General features: G+C 44.3%; 2 protein-coding genes and 1 long non-coding RNA gene across 4 annotated transcripts in view; 1 reads left to right on the top strand and 2 right to left on the bottom strand.

Moving 5' to 3' along the window:
• Positions 1-4,268, bottom strand: part of BORCS5 (BLOC-1 related complex subunit 5) — a 67,237-nt gene extending 62,969 nt beyond the window's left edge. The window contains exons 1-2 of one of the 2 annotated variants that reach the window (XR_009967841.1): positions 4,111-4,268; positions 3,375-3,518 (exon numbers count right to left, since the gene is read on the bottom strand). Coding sequence is in view for 1 of the 2 variants with exons in the window: in XM_062634971.1 (XP_062490955.1) it covers positions 3,375-3,518; positions 4,111-4,168 (202 nt within the window). In the remaining variant the exon portion in view is untranslated. The remainder of the gene's footprint in view (positions 1-3,374; positions 3,519-4,110) is intronic. The other variant, XM_062634971.1, reaches the window with a different exon arrangement.
• LOC134172126 (uncharacterized) overlaps positions 1-20,135 on the bottom strand; it is a 447,287-nt gene that overhangs the window by 70,561 nt on the left and 356,591 nt on the right. The window lies entirely within an intron of this gene.
• On the top strand, positions 8,883-15,028 carry MANSC1 (MANSC domain containing 1). Its single transcript, XM_062634959.1, has 3 exons — positions 8,883-9,215; positions 10,068-10,208; positions 13,688-15,028. Exons 1-3 carry the CDS (start codon positions 8,996-8,998, stop codon positions 14,686-14,688), a joined length of 1,362 nt encoding a protein of 453 aa, XP_062490943.1. The 5' UTR covers positions 8,883-8,995; the 3' UTR covers positions 14,689-15,028.

The following is a 20,135-nucleotide window of genomic DNA, read 5'->3' as shown; positions in this document are numbered from 1 at the left end:
AAGCAACCAAAAACCATCCTCTTGTTTCATCAAACAGTGAAGTCCCCTTCTAACATTTCTACCAGAATTTTTTTTTCATACAAGGAAAAGAAATATGCATGCATGACCTCTCTGTACTCCAAATATATAGCAGCTTCAGGCACTTCACTCCCAGGTGTACTCCTTACAAGTAGTTAGAGTATGTTTTCTTCTCCTCTCAGTTAAAGCGCGACTGGGATTTCATGTTGGCAAATGGCAGTTTAACAGTCATCCCCAGGGATTTTTCCTAACCCCACTGTTAGGGGAAACTCTCTCCTCTCTGTCCATGTGAATATAGCCCAGAGAAGGCATTCCCTACCATTATAAAAAGGACACGCTCCAGTCCTTGACTCACTGTAGGAGGGGCGACACAGCTACTTCAGGACAGTAGTACTTGCCCCAGCCAGCCGTGTCCAACAGGTTCAAACACTGGAATAAGCAGAATCTTAAATGCCGACCTCTCAAACGCTGCTTATTACGCATGCTTGGTAACCACAACACAACTTCAAAGGCGGCAAACACTACTCAGAATGACCCTACAGAGTCATAGCTGTAACTGAGGTGCAGTATTTGCTGCAGAAGTCAAGGAAAACCTAGTATGAAAGATGTAACAAACATGACACTGGCATTTGCTTCCAAATGAGAGTGTACAACGCTAAAGACCTCCAGCTTCATTGATCACAAGCTCAACTCAATATGGCTAAAAGAGACTAATGCTTTTGTCTCTCAAGAACAGTTTCTTCATGACTACCTGCTTCCCTAGTTCATTAACTATCTGGTTTCTTTTGAGACTTAAAAGCAAAATAAAACCCCTTGGCTTTGCTTAGCCAAGGAGAAAGTGAAAAGAATAATGAAGCCCACAAGGGCTCCAAGTTCACCTCTTCAGCTTTCCAAGCTGGTAGATCAAAAAAAAAAAAACCAAGTTTTTAGTATTAGCTCCTAGAAGATCTACAGTATCCTTCTTCATCCAACATTATCTTGCATGTTAAGAACACATATAAAAAAACAGTCCAAAACAGAAATCTTCTCAAGCAGGCCTGTGGCAGATCTGGGGTCTCTAAAAAATCAACTCACTCAATAGCCCACGCTGCTTTCAAGTAATAAGAAGTATCTGAGGCTGAAAAAGCCTTATCTTTATGTGCGTATCTTAATCACAGAAGTGATTAAGCATGCAATACTCTGAAGCAGTCACCAGATGTCACCAGATCTCCAGAGACTCAAGGAAATTCAGCAGGCCAATGCATACAAAGAGATAAGGTACGTATGTAGCCTACATACACAGCTTCAGGTCGAAAGACAGACTAGAAAAAGCATCTCGGTGACTGAGACAACTTCCCACCAAACAATGCACGCATTAGGAGTTAAAGGACCTGCACTGGCCATCTATGCAATGCTTTCCAATCCTTTTCTCAGCTATGTGGCTACTATCTCTTATGTCTCACTTCCCACCTCAAGCCCTGTATCCTTGCACCTTAAACACCCACACAGGAACACCGCCTCTGGAAGCAATCACGAACCCTGGTTCCCAGTACTTCCACAGCTCTTGTGCAACCCAGATTCACTCACCACATTTAAGGCTGGGGGGAACTGAAACTCTTCGTCACTGCGTTCGTTCGCATACGCAAACAACTCAGTACCGGATGTTAATGCACCTTCTAATTTGGTCTTTCAAATTAAAACTTCCTTATTTCTTTTCTGGATTTGGGTTCCATCACTTACATTCTAAACTGTCACTGGCAAGATCCAGGTTCTGCCTTTTATACAAGGCAGGACTCCAGCAAAGCATATTCTGCCCACCCGCAATGACCCAGCCTGGGGCTGAGATGAACGCTGTGCCAGCACCAGTGACCTTAACAGTTCATTCTAAACTGGCAGTGAAAGTGGCAGGAATAAATCAGATACAGATTTCAATATCACTCTCTGTAAAGCTCAAAAAAATCCCAGCAGTATAACCAACACACACATTCTCTCCTTGGTCGAGAGGGACTGCAGTATCAGCCCCCAGAACATCCATGTTTGGCTTTCTCCAGTTTAGTGGCCTTTCTGCCCCTTCTGCTGGAAACAGCGGTCAGTGCTGCACACATCTAGACCCCTATGAAGCAGTACGTAATAAATATCTGTCCCAATGGGCTATCGTAGCATCCATGTTCCAAGTTCTAGTCATGTTCCAAGGTCCAGTAGACACAAGAAAAAAAGAAAACCAACCAAACAAATAAGAGTTTCTGTCCAAAAAGTGATGTGATGTTACATCACCTCTGGAGATGCCTGCGGGGCAAAGTGGCTGCCTTATCTTCTCAGCGGCCATGTGTGAACCAGTGACACTCAGACCAGGTAGTGCCTAAACTCTCTGCTGTTTGAAGCCACATCATTTCTCCCAATAGCACGGATGGCTAAACATCCTAACTCCTTCCTCTCTGTCATCGCAGGCACAAGCAAGTGCTGCAGCCAAGGTATGCATGCACAGCAAGCCTCACATTTTCAAAAAGCATTGCCTCACCGAGTGTCCACTCACACAAGTTTGCTGACCCACACTGTTTCAAGTGAGAGGAGCTCAGCAGCAGGCTGCTCCAGACAACTTCCTTCCCAAGGGGCTTTCAGATACTAAGCACACTGCATGGTCTCCACAAAAAGAGTTAGCTAGAAGCCTGACTACAAAATGTACAAACAGTTTTTGGTAAACGTAGGCATGACAACTCTGATTTAAATCTTCATTTCCCTTTGAACAGAATAGAAAGAACAAAGAATGCAGGAGAAGAAAGAGAAGAAAACTGGGAGAAAAAGAAACAAAGCAAAAAGACATGGAAGGAATTTACAAAGTCCACTGATACAAAGGGATGTTGTCAACACAGGGCTCAAGGACCCACACTAGCCTCAGCCCACCCGCCCCACAAAACAAGAACAAAATCTGCTCTGTGTTAGAAACTCCCACAAGATAATTGATTTCAAGCAACTGCACCCATACACAGGTAGCTATGCCTCTGAAAGAGTAACACACAGATGTTGTTAAAAGCCTAAAGCCAAACTGGAGACTGCAGTCCATTATATATCTGAACATAACACAGCACCTCTCATCAACAAGTGGTACAGGGCAAGCTGGCATGCTTGGAGCTGTAGTATCTTCACAGTAGATGGGCCCACTGCAGTGAGCATTAGTAGTACATCCCTAAACCAGTTCCCATGCTATTTAGAAGACTGAGAATAATTAAAGTAAGGTTTGAAACAAGACAAGTAGTGAACAATATACATGGAAGCATGAACATCAGCAGGAACCTCGGGATACACAAAGCACACACTCTTTTAGGTACAAAACAAAAAAAAATAAGGCCTTTACAAACAGTGGAAGAACAATAGCTTACCTTTCAAAAGGGGCTGGAAAGTTGGAATTTCCTGCAGTTTTATGACATCGGGATCATTGCTGACATTCCGGGAGGACTGTGTCCCTGGGGCTACCACCACAATGTCATCCATTTTTGCTCGCTGCTTGGCTGGTGATGGAGATGCTGGAAGGATACGTGAGGTAAAGGGAACAATCAAATCAAGAAGGAGATTCCATCAGAATTTAACCCTAGGCAACCGTCACTATATTTAACACAGCTCAGGTACATTTTTTATAGCATAAGCACATTACTGAGAGCACCGAAGTACCACAAGCTCCCTTACCCCCTTTAAGAACACATGATGTTCAGCACAGGTCTGTCAAGACCCGTGAAGGGCAAGCCATGACACACCTGCCCCACTGACACACTCCTTGGTACTCTCCCCCGAGCTCTGCACGCCGCTCCCCGTGTTCCACGCCCGCCACCAGGCACAGGGCCCTCAACCCGCCGCCTCTGCCTCCCCCGACCCAGGCGGTGCCGCCCGAAAAAGGCCCGGCGCTCTCCCTCCCTCCCAGAGGAAGGGCCGGGCCGCCGCCAGCTGCAGCCTCGCAAGGGAAGCAAAGCCGTTCCCTCCTCCACAGCAACCGCCTCCCCGCCGCCAGGCCCCTGCAGCGAAGCCGAGCTTCGCACCGCCACACCGCCGCATCCCCTTCCTCCGGGCCGCCGGCAGACAGCACGAACCCCGCTCCCCGCTCGCCTCGCCCCGAGCAACCACCTGAGGTGCTGGGCTCGCCCGCGCGGCTCTCGGCCTCCGCGCTGTGCTCCGCTCCCATTGCCGAGCCGCCGCCGCCTCCTCCCCGCCCTCCTGCAGCGCGGAGGGCAGCGGCGCCCGCCCGGCTGCCACCGCCGCCCGCCACCGCCGCTCGCCGACGGGTCTTCCGGCTGCGCCGGCCGGCGGCTGCGCCCGGGTCACGGGCAGGCTCCGCCCGACGCGGCGGGCAGGCGGGGCTCCGCTACGAGGCGGAGGCTGCAGCGAAGGAGAAGCGGCGGAGGGCGGCTTTCAGAGGGTGGGGGATTCTTGTCACTACCCCCCCGGGCCTGCGGGGGACCCGGCTCTCGGCTCGGGCCTCCTGCAAGCTGCCCTGCCGGAGCCGCGGGGAACGTGGCGGGGAGCGAACACGGCTCGGAGCAAAACATTGCTAATCTAATTTTTAATTACGGGTATAGTCATCAAAGGTCTGGACCACCTCTCCTATGGGGAAAGGCTGAGAGAGCGGGGGTTGTGCAGCCTGCAGAAGAGAAACCTCCGGGGAGACCTCAGAGCAGCCTTTCAGTTCTTTAAAGGTGCCTGTAAGAAAGAAGGGAGATACTTTCTAGCATGGTCTGTTGCAGTAGGATGAGGGGCGATGCTTTTAGAGAGAGAGATTCAGGCTGGATGTGAGGAACAGATTCTTTACAACGAGGGTGGTAAAACACTGTCACAAGTTGCTCAGAAAGGGTAGATGCACCATCCCGGGAGACATTCAAGGATGAATCACAAGGTTCTGAGCAACCTGATCTAGTTGAAGATGCTCATTGCAGGGGGGTTGGGCTAGATGAGCTTTGATGGTCCTTTCCAGCCCTCTGATTCTGTATTAATTTTCCTGTCCTAAGTCAAACCCTGCAAACCCCAGCATGCGGGGTCTTCAGCTCATACTGCCTGATAAATGATCCTAAAAGTCTTTTCCAACCTAAACAATTCTGTAACTCTGTAAAGCAACCCCTGGTAGGTGGGCCATGCTGTTCTTCCATGGGTTGCTTGGTGGGCTCACAGACATTCCCCCCCCCAAACTGCAGCCCGTTGCCTGCAGCAGGGCCCCAGCAGAGTCCCATGCAGGAAACAGCCATCCCAACTGCCTTTATCCTTGTGCTGGGAAGCAGGTAAAGGAAAGATATGCTGAGATTTCAGACTTACTGTTTTCATATCTGACACATTGGAAAAGAAGCCACACAAATGTCTGTGACAGAAGAATTACCTATAAATCATTGCACCATCATACAATCACAGACTGGTTTGGGTTGGAAGAGACCTTAAAGTTCACCTAGCCCAACCTCCCTGCCAGAGGCAGTGACACCTCCCATGACACCAGGTTCCTCCAAGCCCTGTCCAATGTGGCCTTGAACACTGCCAGGGGTGGGGCATCCATCAGAATGGAATACAAAATAAAATACAGAACAGTGCTTGTGTGTGCTAGCTGCTGACTGAATCTGTTCCCTGCTCATGCATGATGCTCAGCATCATCAAAAGCTCTGCACTGAACTCAGCGTCATTTCTCTTGGTTGCCTTTGCTGATTGCCACCACACTTGTATTAAACACAAAAATAATGCTACTATTTCTTGGGAACTGCGCCTCACAACTGTTACCGAGGTCAAGGCTGTGGGAAGGCAATCCCAGTCCAACACCACCTTTTGCTAGCTGTAGACAGTACTCTGCTTTTGTAACCTAATAATAATAGACCTTTCTTTCAACTACCTGAACAACTGCTTGATTCCTGCCAAAATAACAAGTAAATAGTATGAAAACAATATAATTTTTTGGGGGGGAAGAACCAACTACTGTTGGCACAAGTCAGTTTACAAACTCGAGTTCCTAATCTGCAACATGCACACACATAATTAAAGTCACACCCATGAGTAGTCTCAGTGGCTTGTATGGGAGGACTGGCAGTGTTTAAACATAAATGCAGCCTTTACAGCTGAAGTGCATGACATCTGTAGGGCTACAGCCTAACCAGTGCCTGCCATAAGGTAATTTGACATTGTCTACCTCAGACAAATGTTTAAATTAACTGCTTTGCATCAGCAAGTTTACCTTCAATTCACATCCCTTTTGCTCCTGTGTAATGGACAACTCACTCCTCTCTGAAGTGTTTCCATATATTATTTTGAAAGTGTGAATTTGCTGTACATCACCACCCCAAGGAGTTTTAATTTATCTGTCAACCAACGCATGTCTATCACATGGAATTTTACCACATGGAAACCATTTTTAAAATAAAGGTATATATTAGTGTGTTAGATGTATAAATGAATTCTTTATTTTGTTTCTGATGTGGATATAATGCAAGTCCTCTGTGGCGTCCTGTATCAAGTGCCTAACTGAATGTACCTGAAACAGTGCACAGCTATATCTACATTAGAATATACATCTGATGTTTTACCTATATTACCATAACCCAAGTAACTTAAGGACTTTGGCAAATATTTTATACCATTTCTTATCTGTTTAATTTTTCCTTTATGACTTACTCAGTATATTCAATATACTCAGTACTCAAAATACACAATCATGTCATCCCATGCTCTCTCTTTTTCCCTGTAATCATATTATATATCACATCAGCCCTTCTCATATTCCCGTAATCATTTACGCCTGTCTCACACAGTAGTCTCTGCACAGGGCTTCACATTCACTATCATTCTGGTACCCTGCCACCCCTAACCCTTACCACTATCCCAGCAGTCCCAGTGAAGAACCTTTCAGTTACAACCACTCCAGCCAGACATTTAGCCTTTTTTCTTTCCAGCTTCTTCAAGCTTGGCTTCTTCCACCATCACTATGCAAGCAAAGGCAGGTGGCAGCTGGGACTCTGCCCAATGCATAGCACAGGCAGTATTTGTGCTTGCTGTTGGTATTCCATCCCATAGGTCATTCACTGTGTGACACAGTTCATAGGTGACACTTAAAATGTTCACATTCTCTTAGAGCATTTTAACAGTGAAAATAATTGTACCAGCTTATGAAATAAGGGAAACCTGGCTACCAAAATCATTCCTCTACATTTCCAAAACTGAGAAATACACGTTTTCTTAAACAAATGCAGGTGAAAAAATCAGGAAAAAGTACCAAGAATGCAAAAGTCACAATAAAACATGAGGAATTGCCCCAGATAGGCTATTTGATGTGCAACGAGATGATGGGCTCAGCCTCTTACAGCATGATGTCCAAATAAAAGCCAACATAAAGCTGTATTAGCAAAGGAGACAGGAACTGACTGAGCATGAAGAACAAGTCAGCCACTCATCCCTTGGCCTGGGCCCATGGTGTTAGGCATGGTGAAGGGCAGGCAGCATGGAGAAGGATGTGCCCCCGCTGCTGCTGCTGGCACTGCGCCCCTTCCAGGGATCTCAGTGAAGGAAGAAGTTTCACCTCAATTTATGTTTCTTTCTCCACTATACAAAAATCTGTGAACAGGCTGGAGAGGGTCCACAGAAGGGCCACAAAGATGAGCAAAGGACTGGGAAGCCTGCCTATGAGGAAAGGCTGGGAGAGCTGGGTTTGTTCAGCTGGGAGAGAAGAAGGTTCAGGGGAGACCTTACCACCATGTTTCAATATTTAAAGGCTGGCTACAAAGGTGGAGTCTCTCTTTCTACAAGGAGCTGCATGGAAACGATGAGGGGTGATGGGCACAAGTTTCTCCTGGGGAGGTTCCAACTGGACTCAAGGAAAATTTTTCACAATGAGAACAACCAGCCCCTGGAATAATATCCCCAGGGAAGCAGTGGATTCCCCAGCACTGGACGTTTTTTAAGATTCAGCTGGACAGGGTGCTGGGACATCTAGTCTAGGTCATGCTTTGCCTAGAAGGGTTGGACCACGTGATCCTCAAAGTCCCTTCTAACCTGGTAGTCTGTGATTCTATGAGATTCTTTCAAATAGACAGCAGATGATTGCCAGACACAACCAGACTCCCTAGTTTCATTATACTACCCAAACCATTACCCTGTGTAAAATAACCTGCCCTTTGGTATCTCTTCAGGTAATGGACCATGGTTAAAAAGAAAATGTATTTTATTTACAGACAACTGTATTATTCTAACTATTCATAGCATGCTCATCCTTTTAAAGATGAGAGGCCTGAAAAAAAGAGGAATATATCTTAAAATCTTTTTATTCCTTGCACTCCTTATTCTCTGGGCCAGTTTTATTCTGAAACATTATGTTTCTCCCTCCCCCAAAGAAAGCCAAACCAAACCAAAAAACCCAACAAAACAAAGAGGAAATGAAAGACAAAGATTCCCAAGCAAAAACATTACTTAAGCAAGCACTAAGGCTGTTGAGGGATAAGCCTCCAGTCCATGCTTCCAGCAGACAGGCTTATCCATACAACACCCTTTCAGTAAACACCCTGTGCTTGTCTATGATTTGAACAGGATTACTCAGGTAGTAAAGAGACGTTTACACATTAAAATACACATATGTGCATTTAGACCAGGATATGCATATTAATCGCTTTAATACAGCCTCCTCTCGGAGGAGCGGCAGGTCAGGCTGCGAGTAGAAACACACCAGCCCGGCCCCCACCGCCTCCACCTGAAGAGTTTCTACGGGTGGCTTTCCCACTGCCCTCGACTGTCGGGACGAGCCCCTGAGCCTGCGAACTGCTGAAAGAGCAGGGGCATCAGCGCAGCCACGCCTGGGACAGCGGGAAGGAGGGCAGGTGAGCGGGCGGGAGGCGGGGGCAGGAGAACAGGCATGCGGCCCGGGCCCGCCTCCCTCAGTCCCTCCTCCCGGACGTACCGGCGGCCCGGGGCAGCCGCCGTTTCCTCGCTGCTGCTTTCACGCCCGGGTTGTGTCGGAGAAGAGGCGGGCCCCGCAGGGCCCCGGCTCCGAGAGACCATGGCCCCCGGCAGCGGGCGGTGGCCGGTGTGCCTGCTGGTGGTCACCGGCGTGATGGCGGGGCCACCCCCGGGCCGGGAGTGCTCCGCAGAGAGGATGGAAAACACCATCATAGATATCAACCTCTCCTTGCCCAAAGGCGTCCGAGGAGCGGAGCCCATGTACGTCCCAGCCACCGAGGCTTGTGTCCGCGCCTGCTGCTCGGGGGTAAAGATCTCAGGTAACCCGTTTCTCCCTGGCCCTCTCTGTTGGGAATTGACTTAGGGAGTTGGGCTCGCGTGCTATTCGAGTGCTGTCTTCTGTATTCGGCGTAGAAACGTTAATTTATCCCTCCGTGCACGCTGCGATTAGTAACAGTTTGCGGCTGCTGAGCCTGCTTTGCCGAACGTGAGGAGAGATCTCGCTGCAGGACCCCTCAATGCTCAGGAAAATAGATGCATCTAAGAAACAGCGGTAGTTTTAAATGTTAAAGCCCCTCAGATCACCAGACTCAGATGTGTAAGCTGCGGTTAGCAGATGCACTGAGTGAGTAACTGACATTTAGTAAAAGTAACTGACATTTTACTACGTTTAAGGGGGAAAAAAAGGAGTGCTTACCGTTCTCTGAGACCACTGGTTTGCATTAAGCTTTTGGAGCCCTAGAGAGGCAAGTAGAAATGACGTGGTAAAGGTGACCCCACAAGCAGGAATGTGCCAAGCAATTCCTGGGATGGATAAGGAAAAGTGTATAAATAATTTCCTCCCCCATGGGCATACTGAGGAGGTTCTCCAATTTATCAGGATTTGCAAGCAAGAAATTATAAAGTGGTGCCAGTGTGGAGGGAGCAAGGGGAAGGTGAGGGATTAAACTCATTATTTTCCTAAATTCATCTGTACAGGAAGAGGAAGGTGTGACCTTCTGTGTATTGGCCCTGGGCCATTCTTTTGCAGTCCTGGGCTGGTTTTCCTGTAGGAATGTTATGTCAGTACTTTTCCTGTTACTCACATGAAGAAAATTTAACAAACTAGAGATCATTATCAAGACTCCATAAATGTTCTTATTGCTGAAATATGTCTTTATCATGTTTTGCAGGAGACAAGAAGTGCAATCTGATGATTTTTGATGCTCGAAGGACAAGCGCACATCCAAACTGCTACCTGTTTTACTGCCCTAGTACGGAGGCTTGCCCAGTGAAACCCGCAACAGGACTTGTGAGCTACAAAATAACTAGAGGTAAATAACAGTAGGAGCCACCAGTTCCCAAGCTAGATGGGTTTGGCACCTGTGAGTTTTCAGTAGTGACCAGAAAATGTTTGGGGGGTTGCTGTTCTAGTAAAATGCTCTAAGGCACGCACTGTAGCTTGAAAATGTTGCTCTTTTGCTTTATACATGTTGGATGGGCAGGTGTGTGGTGAACTCCTGTGTGGACTCTGCCTCATTGGAGTGACATCCTGACCCTTATGAAATTCCTTCACATTAGATTCAGAACGCCTCATAATTTTCCCTTGCTTAAACCAAAAAGAAGCTGCTTCCATGTTAATGTATTCAAGAAGGAAAATTTCCTGTACATAATGCTGAAGAGTATCACTGAAAGCAATGGACGATGCCCTTGTAGCCTTCTCTGTATTCCAAGGAACCATGCTACACTGATGAACACCATATACATGCGGTCAGAAACATCGAGCAAATGCTGGGCAAGCCTTGAAGCATCACTGTGGTGGTGTTGTGATGGCAATAGTAATGGTTATTTTCTGCTTTCAGTCAGGGAACCTGAAGCATGGATGCAAACTGACTAAACTCAGCTTTATGGCATGTGGGCTGGATGCTCAGAAATTTCTCCCTATCTGTCATGTGCAGTGGGATTTTTTATAGCAACCTGTACTTGTTGACTGATGTTGACTTGCTAGTTCAAACTAAACCTGTATGAACACTTGAGATAAGAAACTGATAGACTATCTTCCTGCCAAGAGCTCACAAGGTGCTTTCAGCGTGGCTGCTTGAGAGAGCAGATAGTTCTTATTTCCAGAGACTGATCCTTTGCTGAAGAAGAGAACTTTTCTGAGAGGAACTATGCAACAGCAGGATATGTAGAAAAATTATTCATGTACATTACCAAATACTTTTGTGCAAGCACAGTCACACAAGATTTGGTCAAAAGCAATGCACAACAAATGAACTGTATGCCTATAAAATTATCATTGGAACTATTATTTTTTCCAGCTCTTTTTCCCCTTGTTTCAAACAAACAGGAAATGTAATCGTGCATGTGCTTTCATCTCATCCTGCATGTAGTGTAATACTTAGTTAACAACTTGGTTGCGTATTCCTTCTCTTTTAATTTTGCATTTTTTTAGCTTCTGTAAACATTGAATTGTGAAAAGATTGTGCCAACTTCTTTTTATGTTCCTAGTAAGTTTTCAAAGGTAGCACCTGAGTGGTGCTGGCACTGACAAACCTGTCAAGCCTCATTCCTTCATATGAGAATCTGAATGTGGTTACACTGAAAACCAAACTAAAAGGAGGCAAGATACTTTACTGATAATAAAGCAACATAAAATACTGATGCTATGTTAGCAGTGATTTATTTAATTTTCTTCTTTTTTAACTACTCTTGTGGCTGCTAACTAATGGAAACAACCTATGGCTTGGGAAGTAGAATATGGACTCAGCATGGACTCAGCTGCAAAAAAGCTATGGCTGAAAAAGAACATCTCTGGTTTCTGCTGCTCATGTACTTTTGTGGCACTTGCCTTTGCCACCCCACTAAGATACCCAGGCAGGACTGGTGGGTTCTAGCAAAGTATGTTCAGGAGGTGCTATTTGGTTTTTAGCAAACAATCTGAAGTTTGGTTTCTAATGCAGCTTATTGGCTTTGAGATATCAGGAGGACCACTTTGGGGTTTTCATCTCTTTCTAAAGTTTGACTTGTGTAGTGTCCCGGTTCTTCCTTACTAACAAGCCTATCCTAGTACTCCAGCTGTTCCTCTCACAGGACAGGTTTGGGCCACTGCATTTGGGACCTGATAGTCTCAAATGGAGACAAAGAATCCTGTGAAATCAAGGTTTGATACTGAAAATGTGGAGTAGAGTTCATGCAGGCAGTTACATTAATTAATCTGAGTGCTGCAGGGTAGCAGTGATACTTAACTCCTGTATGGGACTCATACATAGCTTCCCTGTATTCCCTCCTCCGTCCTTTGAATGCTGTGGGATTGCTCCATGCTTTTCTAGCTGTTGCCCAGGCAAAGGAACTGAAGATGACATAGCATGCTGCAAGTGCTTTGTAGCTGTCACGCTACATCCGCTGTTTGTTTAAGCACACAGTGGAGAGCTCCATGGGAGTACGTTGGGAACAGGGAAAAAGTGAATTGGTGACTGACTCCATGGTGGTGACAGCCCATTTCCTCGCTGGTGTGGAAATGTGTCCAGAGCTGCAGAAGTAGTCTGGCTGTCTTTGAGCATACAGTTTCTGATTATGCATATACTGTATATGCATATATATATATATATATATATATAGTGCAATAACTGAACATCTTGTTATTTAAAGCCACTCTCTAAAAACACAGTATGGCTTTTCTCTAAGTCGGTCCATTATCTGTGTTTAAGATGTTACTTTGGTAACACGCTGGTGCTTGACTGGAAGGTGAGGATAAAAATTGGTGTCTATTATTGCAGATGTATTTGCTGTGCTCTTGTTTAAAGCACTGAGAGGTTTTTGGTTTGCTGTTTTGGGTTGGGGTTTTTTATTGACTTTATTTTTTGTGGGGTCTTAAGGCTTGTAAATATACATGGAAGCAGCAGCCAAGTAGGCTTCTTTGCATGTAAATAAAGCTGAAAAGATACCATCCCTTTAGATAAGAGTTCCTACTTAGACGAAGTGGCAATGAAAATAATACCTGTTTAGAATCAGTTAACTGCTATGATTATTGCTTGTGTGGAATTTCTGTCATATAACACTCTTGACTTGCTTCCAAATTCTATTAAATGACATTCACCCACGTTTTGCAAGGAATACGTATCAACTTCTGGAGAAATTGTAAAGCGTAATCTGCTTCTTGTGGAGGTCTTCACTGCAAATAGCTCAGAGACTCTTGGAGCAATGTCTTTCTTCTAGAATGGCAGTAGGAGCTCAGGTCTTTCCTACAAATCAGTATGTATATAAAATGGCCTATGTAATGGGGATATTATTGCCACCTTGTATTGTAAGACAATTTTGTGTGTAAATTGATTTGTGTCAAGCAATCACAGGGTGCTTGGGTATTACAAGAAAGGAAGGATATAATTATCTTGGCTAGGTAGAAATGTGTACATCTGACAAATAAAAGTGAAGTTGGTGATACCGACTTCTTAACTGACAAGGGCTAAGAATGGTTTGAAGACAATGAGCCTACTCTGCTTTTCAAATCTAGAGAAATGCTTACATGCATGCAATATGAGTATAAAACAGTCAGATTGGGATGATGGCTCTTCACAGGTAAATTCTATCGGAAGTTGCAGTCAGGATCTGATGGGTCCAGGCTTGAGGCCGACACGTCTTATGACACAGACAGGACTTAGAAGTCATTCTGCATATTTTAAAGAAAGGAAGATAGTGATGCCTCAGTTTCATTAGTGTTTTTGGAGCCCTCTTATATCTTACTGAGAAACACAGAGTAAGCCCGTGGTAATAAAAAAATAATGAAATACTGGTGTTTCCTTTCTGTTTCCAGATACCCATGCCCCAGAGGATACATCCTTCGGAAGTGAGGACTTTTCGTCAAATGAGTATTCTTTGTCTTCAGATGCTGGAGCCTTTATTTCTCACAGCCAGACCAGCCATCAGAATCGTACTGCTGCTTTGCAACAATCTGTCTTTCATCAGGCATTTGAACTCCCAAACCACATGGGCAAGCATTTAGACAACACTGAATTTCATACAGTTTTTCCTGAATATCAAAGGGCAAAACATCCTGAGAGTTTAGACCCCATCCCAAAGCAGAAAGTAATTGACCTGCCACCAAACATGTCTTTTGCTGATCAAAATGGAAAGCCCTCTGCTTTGTTCCCCGCCACTCAGTCTAATGTTCCTGAACCCAGCAGTAGTACTCTCACTCCTCTGCCTACAAGTACCACCCAACTGGAATCTCATACAACCTCTCTGCATTCTGATGGTGCTAAACTTACTACTGTCACCACCACCACCAGAGCTACCTTTCCACCTACTGCTACTGCCAGAGCTAAGCCTGGTATCCCTGCTACCAGCACTGCTGTGACTCAGGTTCCTCTTTCGAGTTCCACAACTTCTGCTTCTGCTTCTACAACCAAGCGGGTGACCACAACTTCCAGATCTGCTGCTACCTCATCAGGGCTAAGAACACCAGCTATCCCTCCTGAGCCAACAGTTGTCTCTTCCAACATTACTAGCCATGTAACCCTCTTCTCTTTTTCAGGTTTCACTCTGTTTGCTAGTGATTCCCCCATGTCTTCCCAAAACAATGCTCAGGGTTATGACCCATCTGATTTAGAAAGCTATCTGCCGGAAAGCCATCTGAGAGGGAGGAGCATCACTCAGCTGGGAGAAAAAAGCAGACTTGTAGCAGCTTTGCTTTTTGGGGTGATATTCTTATTGCTAGTTATTGCATTGACTGGGAAGAAAATACATGAATCTTTTCAGAAGAGGCATTATACTAGGCTGGATTACTTGATCAATGGAATGTATGCTGACGTATGATACGGAGAGGGGTAAGATTGTGAGGAGCATCTCTCATCTTTGAGAGGACAACTCTAAAATGGAACTGTAGACAGTGGAATCTCAGAAGAGGATGGACTCCTTTTTTGGCCGCTAATGGGAAAGTGGCAGATGGCTTTGGTGGAGTAGAGAAATGCTCTTTCTACACTGAATGTGTATCATTTTTGATTTATGACTGAATCCTGAAAATAAACACTCACATCCAAGTTAAGCTAAGAAGGTCTTATATTTAAGGAGAAAAAGCATTTTAAGAGCTTAATCTGTACTATGACGAGATTAGTGGCATAGAAGTACACTTAATAAACTGAGTACCTGTGCAGTGCTTGAGCATTTTCAGTGCTTTTCCACCAAATGCTATAGTGCTACATGATTGCCTGGCAATCCTATTTACTCTATTTGTAGCCTTAAAGCAGTACGTAGTAGTAGAGCTTTGCATCCAAATGGTTTTAGGTACAAACAGTAAAACTTCTGGTATACATAACATAGCTTAATTTTCCTTAGCTACATACAGTTTGTGGATATATGTGTATCCTTAATGTTTGGGTTTTTTTCTGCATATATCACAAGCTATTCTTGAAACCAAATGGAGGAGATCTGATTTTGCCTTTTCCAAGGAGCCTGATGCCCTGTACCATATTAGTTTTTTTGGAGAGTTTTTATCATATCAAAGTAAAGCAAGCTGCAGTCAAGCTCTTGTGACAAACAGCATGATCAAGTGACTTGGCATATGCACAAGAGAGAATCTGTTCTAATACATTTAGATCCCTAACAGTTGACACTCAACACCTGACTGCAGAGCAGGCAGAAACTTATGAGGGGGCTTAGCAAAGACAACAGCTGTATTACTGGCAGAAGACACACAGAAAGTGGTGGTCTCCACCTGATGAACGCCTAGAGGCAGGTAAAAAAGTTTTAGAGGAGAATGGTGGCTATGTTGTAGGAGGGTGCTTACCTCAAAGAAGTTTCCTACAGTTGCCAAAAGCAGTCTGCATTATCTTCATGCGTCTGGTGTTCCAATTCCCTCACCAGGCTGGTGGCTCTCAAAAGAGCTGCTTGCAAAAGTGATGGACTGTACCTCCTGAACACACAGAGCTCTTACTGGCTCTCGAAGCCCACCCTCCTCCCTTCTAGAGTCATCTCCATGTGACTGGTAATAATCATAGCTGCTTCTTATTTTTTTCCTGACTCTGCAACAAGAGATGAGCGAGAGCACATGTGAGCTAAACAACTTTCAGTTTGTATTATTCACATTTCCATTCACATACACCCAGTCTAAACCTGGTTTTAGAGTGAAAGACTAGATTTCAAAGTATCTCTGTGGCAGACAGCATAAGCAACAGCAAACATCAGGACAGACAAGGAAGAGTACCTCATGAATACAAGGAAATAATTCTATTACAAAATATAAAACATGACTCATGTCAAAGAGGTTCTTAGATCTGTCAAGCCTAGTGCAGTGGGAAACAGGCATGATCCAAAAATGGCCTCAAGCCAAGTTTTCTGAGAGCTAAAAAGATGAGATTTGGGGCAAAGATGATAATCTCATCTGGGCAAAGATGAGATTTTGGGCAAAGATGAGATTCAGAGCAGCCCTGTGGAGAATGACTTGGGGGTGTTGGTTGATTAGAAAATGAACATGAGCTGGCTTCAGTGCGTGCTCGCAGCCCAGGAAGTCAACTGTATCCTTGGCTGCATCAAAAGGAGTGTGACCAGCAGGTCAAAGGAGGTGATCCTGCCCCTCTACTCTGCTCTTGTGACACCTCACCTGGAGTACTGTGTGCAGTTCTGGTGTCCTCAACATAAAAAGGACATGGAACTGTTGGAACAAGTCCAAAGGAGGGCCACGAGGATGATCAGGGGGCTCGAGCACCTCTTGTATGAAGACAGGCTGGGAAAGTTGGGGCTGTTCTGCCTGGAGAAGAGAAGGCTGCGTGGAGACCTCATAGCAGCCTTCCAGTATCTGAAGGGGGCCTATAGGGATGCTGGGGAAGGACTCGTCATTAGGGACTGTAGTGACAGGACAAGGGGTAATGGGTTCAAACTTAAACAGGGGAAGTTTAGATTGGATATAAGGAGGAAATTCTTTACAGTAAAGGTGGTGAGGCACTGGAATGGGTTGCCCAGGGAGGTTGTGAATGCTCCATCCCTGGCAGTGTTCAAGGCCAGGTTGGACGAAGCCTTGGGTGACATGGTTTAGTGTGAGGTGTCCCTTCCCGTGGTAGGTGGGTTGGAACTAGATGATCTTAAGGTCCTTTCCAACCCAAACTATTCTATGATTCTATGATTCTATAACAACAAGTTTATGCAGAAAATTCTCTGAAAATTCTATTATTAAAAGATCAAAGAAAAAGTCAGGTTACTTATGTCAAGAAGTTGAATTCTTACTATCCAGGGGCTGCAAATTGCTTTATAGATACCAAACCAGCTGGTTTTCTACATTGCCTAAGTCTGGCAATGCTTGAATGGAAAACATTCTGTGTAACCTCGTACAAATTAATAGAATTACAAAAGAAAAGTATCTCCAGCCCGTCAGCTTGCCTGTTGACTGCACTTTGATTAACCTCAGGTTCTTTCTTTTTTTTTAGTATCTATTTTCAAAGGTTTCTGGTCAAGGAACAGGACAAGGGGGAACCACATTTCTGGGAAATGAGTTAATAAAACAAGTACTAGGCCCAGTTGTGGGCTGTAAAAATGCAGGCACAGATCTGAGGTTGACTGTAATTTTCTCTCAAAATAACTACAACCTTGTCAGAAGTCTTCTACGTTGCTGCTGCCATCACAGCAGCTTATTGCAGGAGAGGTGCTGAGGACAACCCCTGAACCCTCACTGTGTGCTTCCGCTATAACAACTAATTTGTTGGTGGGAGAGATGGTTTGTATTAATTGATAGGGCACGATACAGTAGAGATACATTTAAGAGAAGACAGGCAGACATTTCTCAGGGTCATTCAGAGCACCAGACATGTATTTGGCTAATGCCATTAGAAACATTGTCCTCCAACCCAAACAGCAATGTATATCAAGCACAATGCATGGCAGAAGTAAAATAGGGAGGTGCATGAGAACCATGACCAATTTAGTTAGGATGCTGAGTGGCCTTTCATAATCTTCGCGTGAAACAAACAATTTTAAATGTTTTTACATTAAAAATCCTTTTTTTTTTTATACTTGAGCATTAGGCAGGTGCATTGAAACACTTAATCTCTTGTTTTGCCATCCACTTGTCTGGCTGGATTAAGAACAAACAGGGAATCATTAGGTGGCCAGTTTGGATCTTTCTGCAGGGGCGTTTACAAGCTGTGTTTGAACACTAGGGGGCAACAACAGTAAATAGAATTGACAAATTTGGAGGGTGCCAATTTAAAAATGTTTTATTTAGCTTGGCTTTAAACTTCCCAATCAATGGCTGTTTCACTGCAAAAATGTTTTATAGGAAAGCTGTTTTGTTTACTGGAAGCTTCTGGGTGGAGGATGATATATGCACACTTTTAAAACTTGTTACTAGATCATATAGTGGTAGTGAACAGTTGTAGAAACAAAACTAAGCGTATTATCTACTTTATAATGTGAAATCAGATTGCATTATTAGTTCCGTACTGGCATTGCCAGTTAATGGATAGGAGACAGATATTTCCCATCATCATTCTTTCAATGGTGATGCTTAATTGCATTTATTTTTGAAGCTTTTTTTTTTTTTTTTTTTGGTCTGGATAATGCTCTTGTATTACGAAACAGAAAGGAGTGAGATACAGTAACTGTTAAAAATCCATTCAGTTTGCTATTGCTTTTCAATATCCTTTATCTAAAACATGTGCACTCTTCTCTTTTTCCATTGACATCTCCTATGGTCTGAACTGTGCACCACACATTTAAGTGGATCATTAGCCATCACAATATGATGACAACCTGTGCACTTGGGGTGGTTCTTTCTGAAGGTAACAGCTACATTATGGCATGAGGCCAAAAGCTGTCTAACTTTAATCACCTGGACAGCGTAATAAATGCTTGTTTTCATGTTGTTGCTTTAAAGTGCTGAGGAAACATAAGGTGTGTGAATGCAGACTGTTGTGAACAAAACTATTTTGTGGAACTGTAGTACAGAAAGCCCAAATTTATAACCACTGCAAACAATCATAAAGTAGTAAATTGCAGATCTCTTTGAGATGGATGAGAAGAGCACACAGTCCCTACCTCAAAGGGCTGCAAACTCAGTATAGTGTGTTCTCCTCAAATAGCGCTTCAGATTATTGTAATTCCTGTAGGAGCAGGAAATGCTTGTATCAGGATTCTTTCCAGTAAATTACAAACCAACTAACAGAACCAAACAAAACCAAAACAAACTAAACAAAAGAGAATGACATGAGAAGTCAGTTCCAAAACTGAATCTTATTTTCTTTCCTCCTACAAAATCATCTTAGTGGATTTGAATGTGATGACACCATTAGATAGTGCTTTGATCTCCCCATCCCACACTCCATACTGATACAAACACAGTTTAAAGTGCTATTATTGCAGCCAACAGTTTCCACCTTTTCATTTAGAGCAGCTATATTTAGCTCCCTGTCACACTCCTGAAACTGGCCTAGGCTACTGGGCCCTTCCCATGCATTACTTTTTCTTACATAGGCAATACACTTCTCTGCCTCCCCATTCAGTGATAGTTATGGGATAGCTGCATTCCCCCCATGTAGCGAGGAAGGTACATGCTATTCCCAGATGCTTTACCAGCCTCTTGATGGGTAGGTCTCCTGAAGGACTGGGATATACTGAAAAGTTTGTTTCATCTTCAGGAAGCGTACACTTAATATTTTTCCTCTAGGTCTCTATACTTCTTGAGGATATCAAAGTGCAAAGCACAAAACTGATGCTCTTTGTTCTCTGTGTGTTTGTTAGATATTATAAAAAAATTAATAAATGTATTTTTAAGTTTCAGTACAACTATGCTTGATCACTGTTTCCCATACGTTAGCTTACTTCATGAGGAAAAAGCAACAGGTTGTGCATTAACTTCTGTTCTGTTACAGCTGGGGTCCATGGCCTTGCACAGCAGTAAGTCACCGTGCTGGCAAGTGACACACTGGTTCTTGTACCTGCTCAGCTGCCAGCTGCCAGCTGCGTTCCAGCTGGGAACATAGAAGTAGGCTTGAAAGGTGAATTCAAAAGATGACTCTTGGATCTGCAGTAAAGTTTGTAACTTTAACTTTTTAACCCCGATTTTTTTTTCTTTAGTTACTTTTCACCTGACAATGTTCATTAAGCCCTAATTAGAATGATCTTGGTTGCAGGTCTCTTAATGGACCTGGTAGAGCAAGATAGGTCATTCCAGGAAAGACTTTGCATATTTCTCATTTGGCTTTTCACCTAAAATTTAACAAATTTTATTTCAATCTTTAACTCAGCTCAACTTGTATTTATTTTTCCCTATTACC

This window comes from Pezoporus occidentalis, unplaced genomic scaffold, assembly GCF_034315485.1.
Source record: "Pezoporus occidentalis ecotype Australia unplaced genomic scaffold, CSIRO_AGI_Poc_V1 ctg44, whole genome shotgun sequence".
In the NCBI taxonomy this organism is placed as follows: Eukaryota; Metazoa; Chordata; class Aves; order Psittaciformes; family Psittacidae; genus Pezoporus; species Pezoporus occidentalis.
The sequence above is the reverse complement of the archived record's forward strand: the minus strand, read 5'-3'. Positions and strand labels throughout refer to the sequence as shown.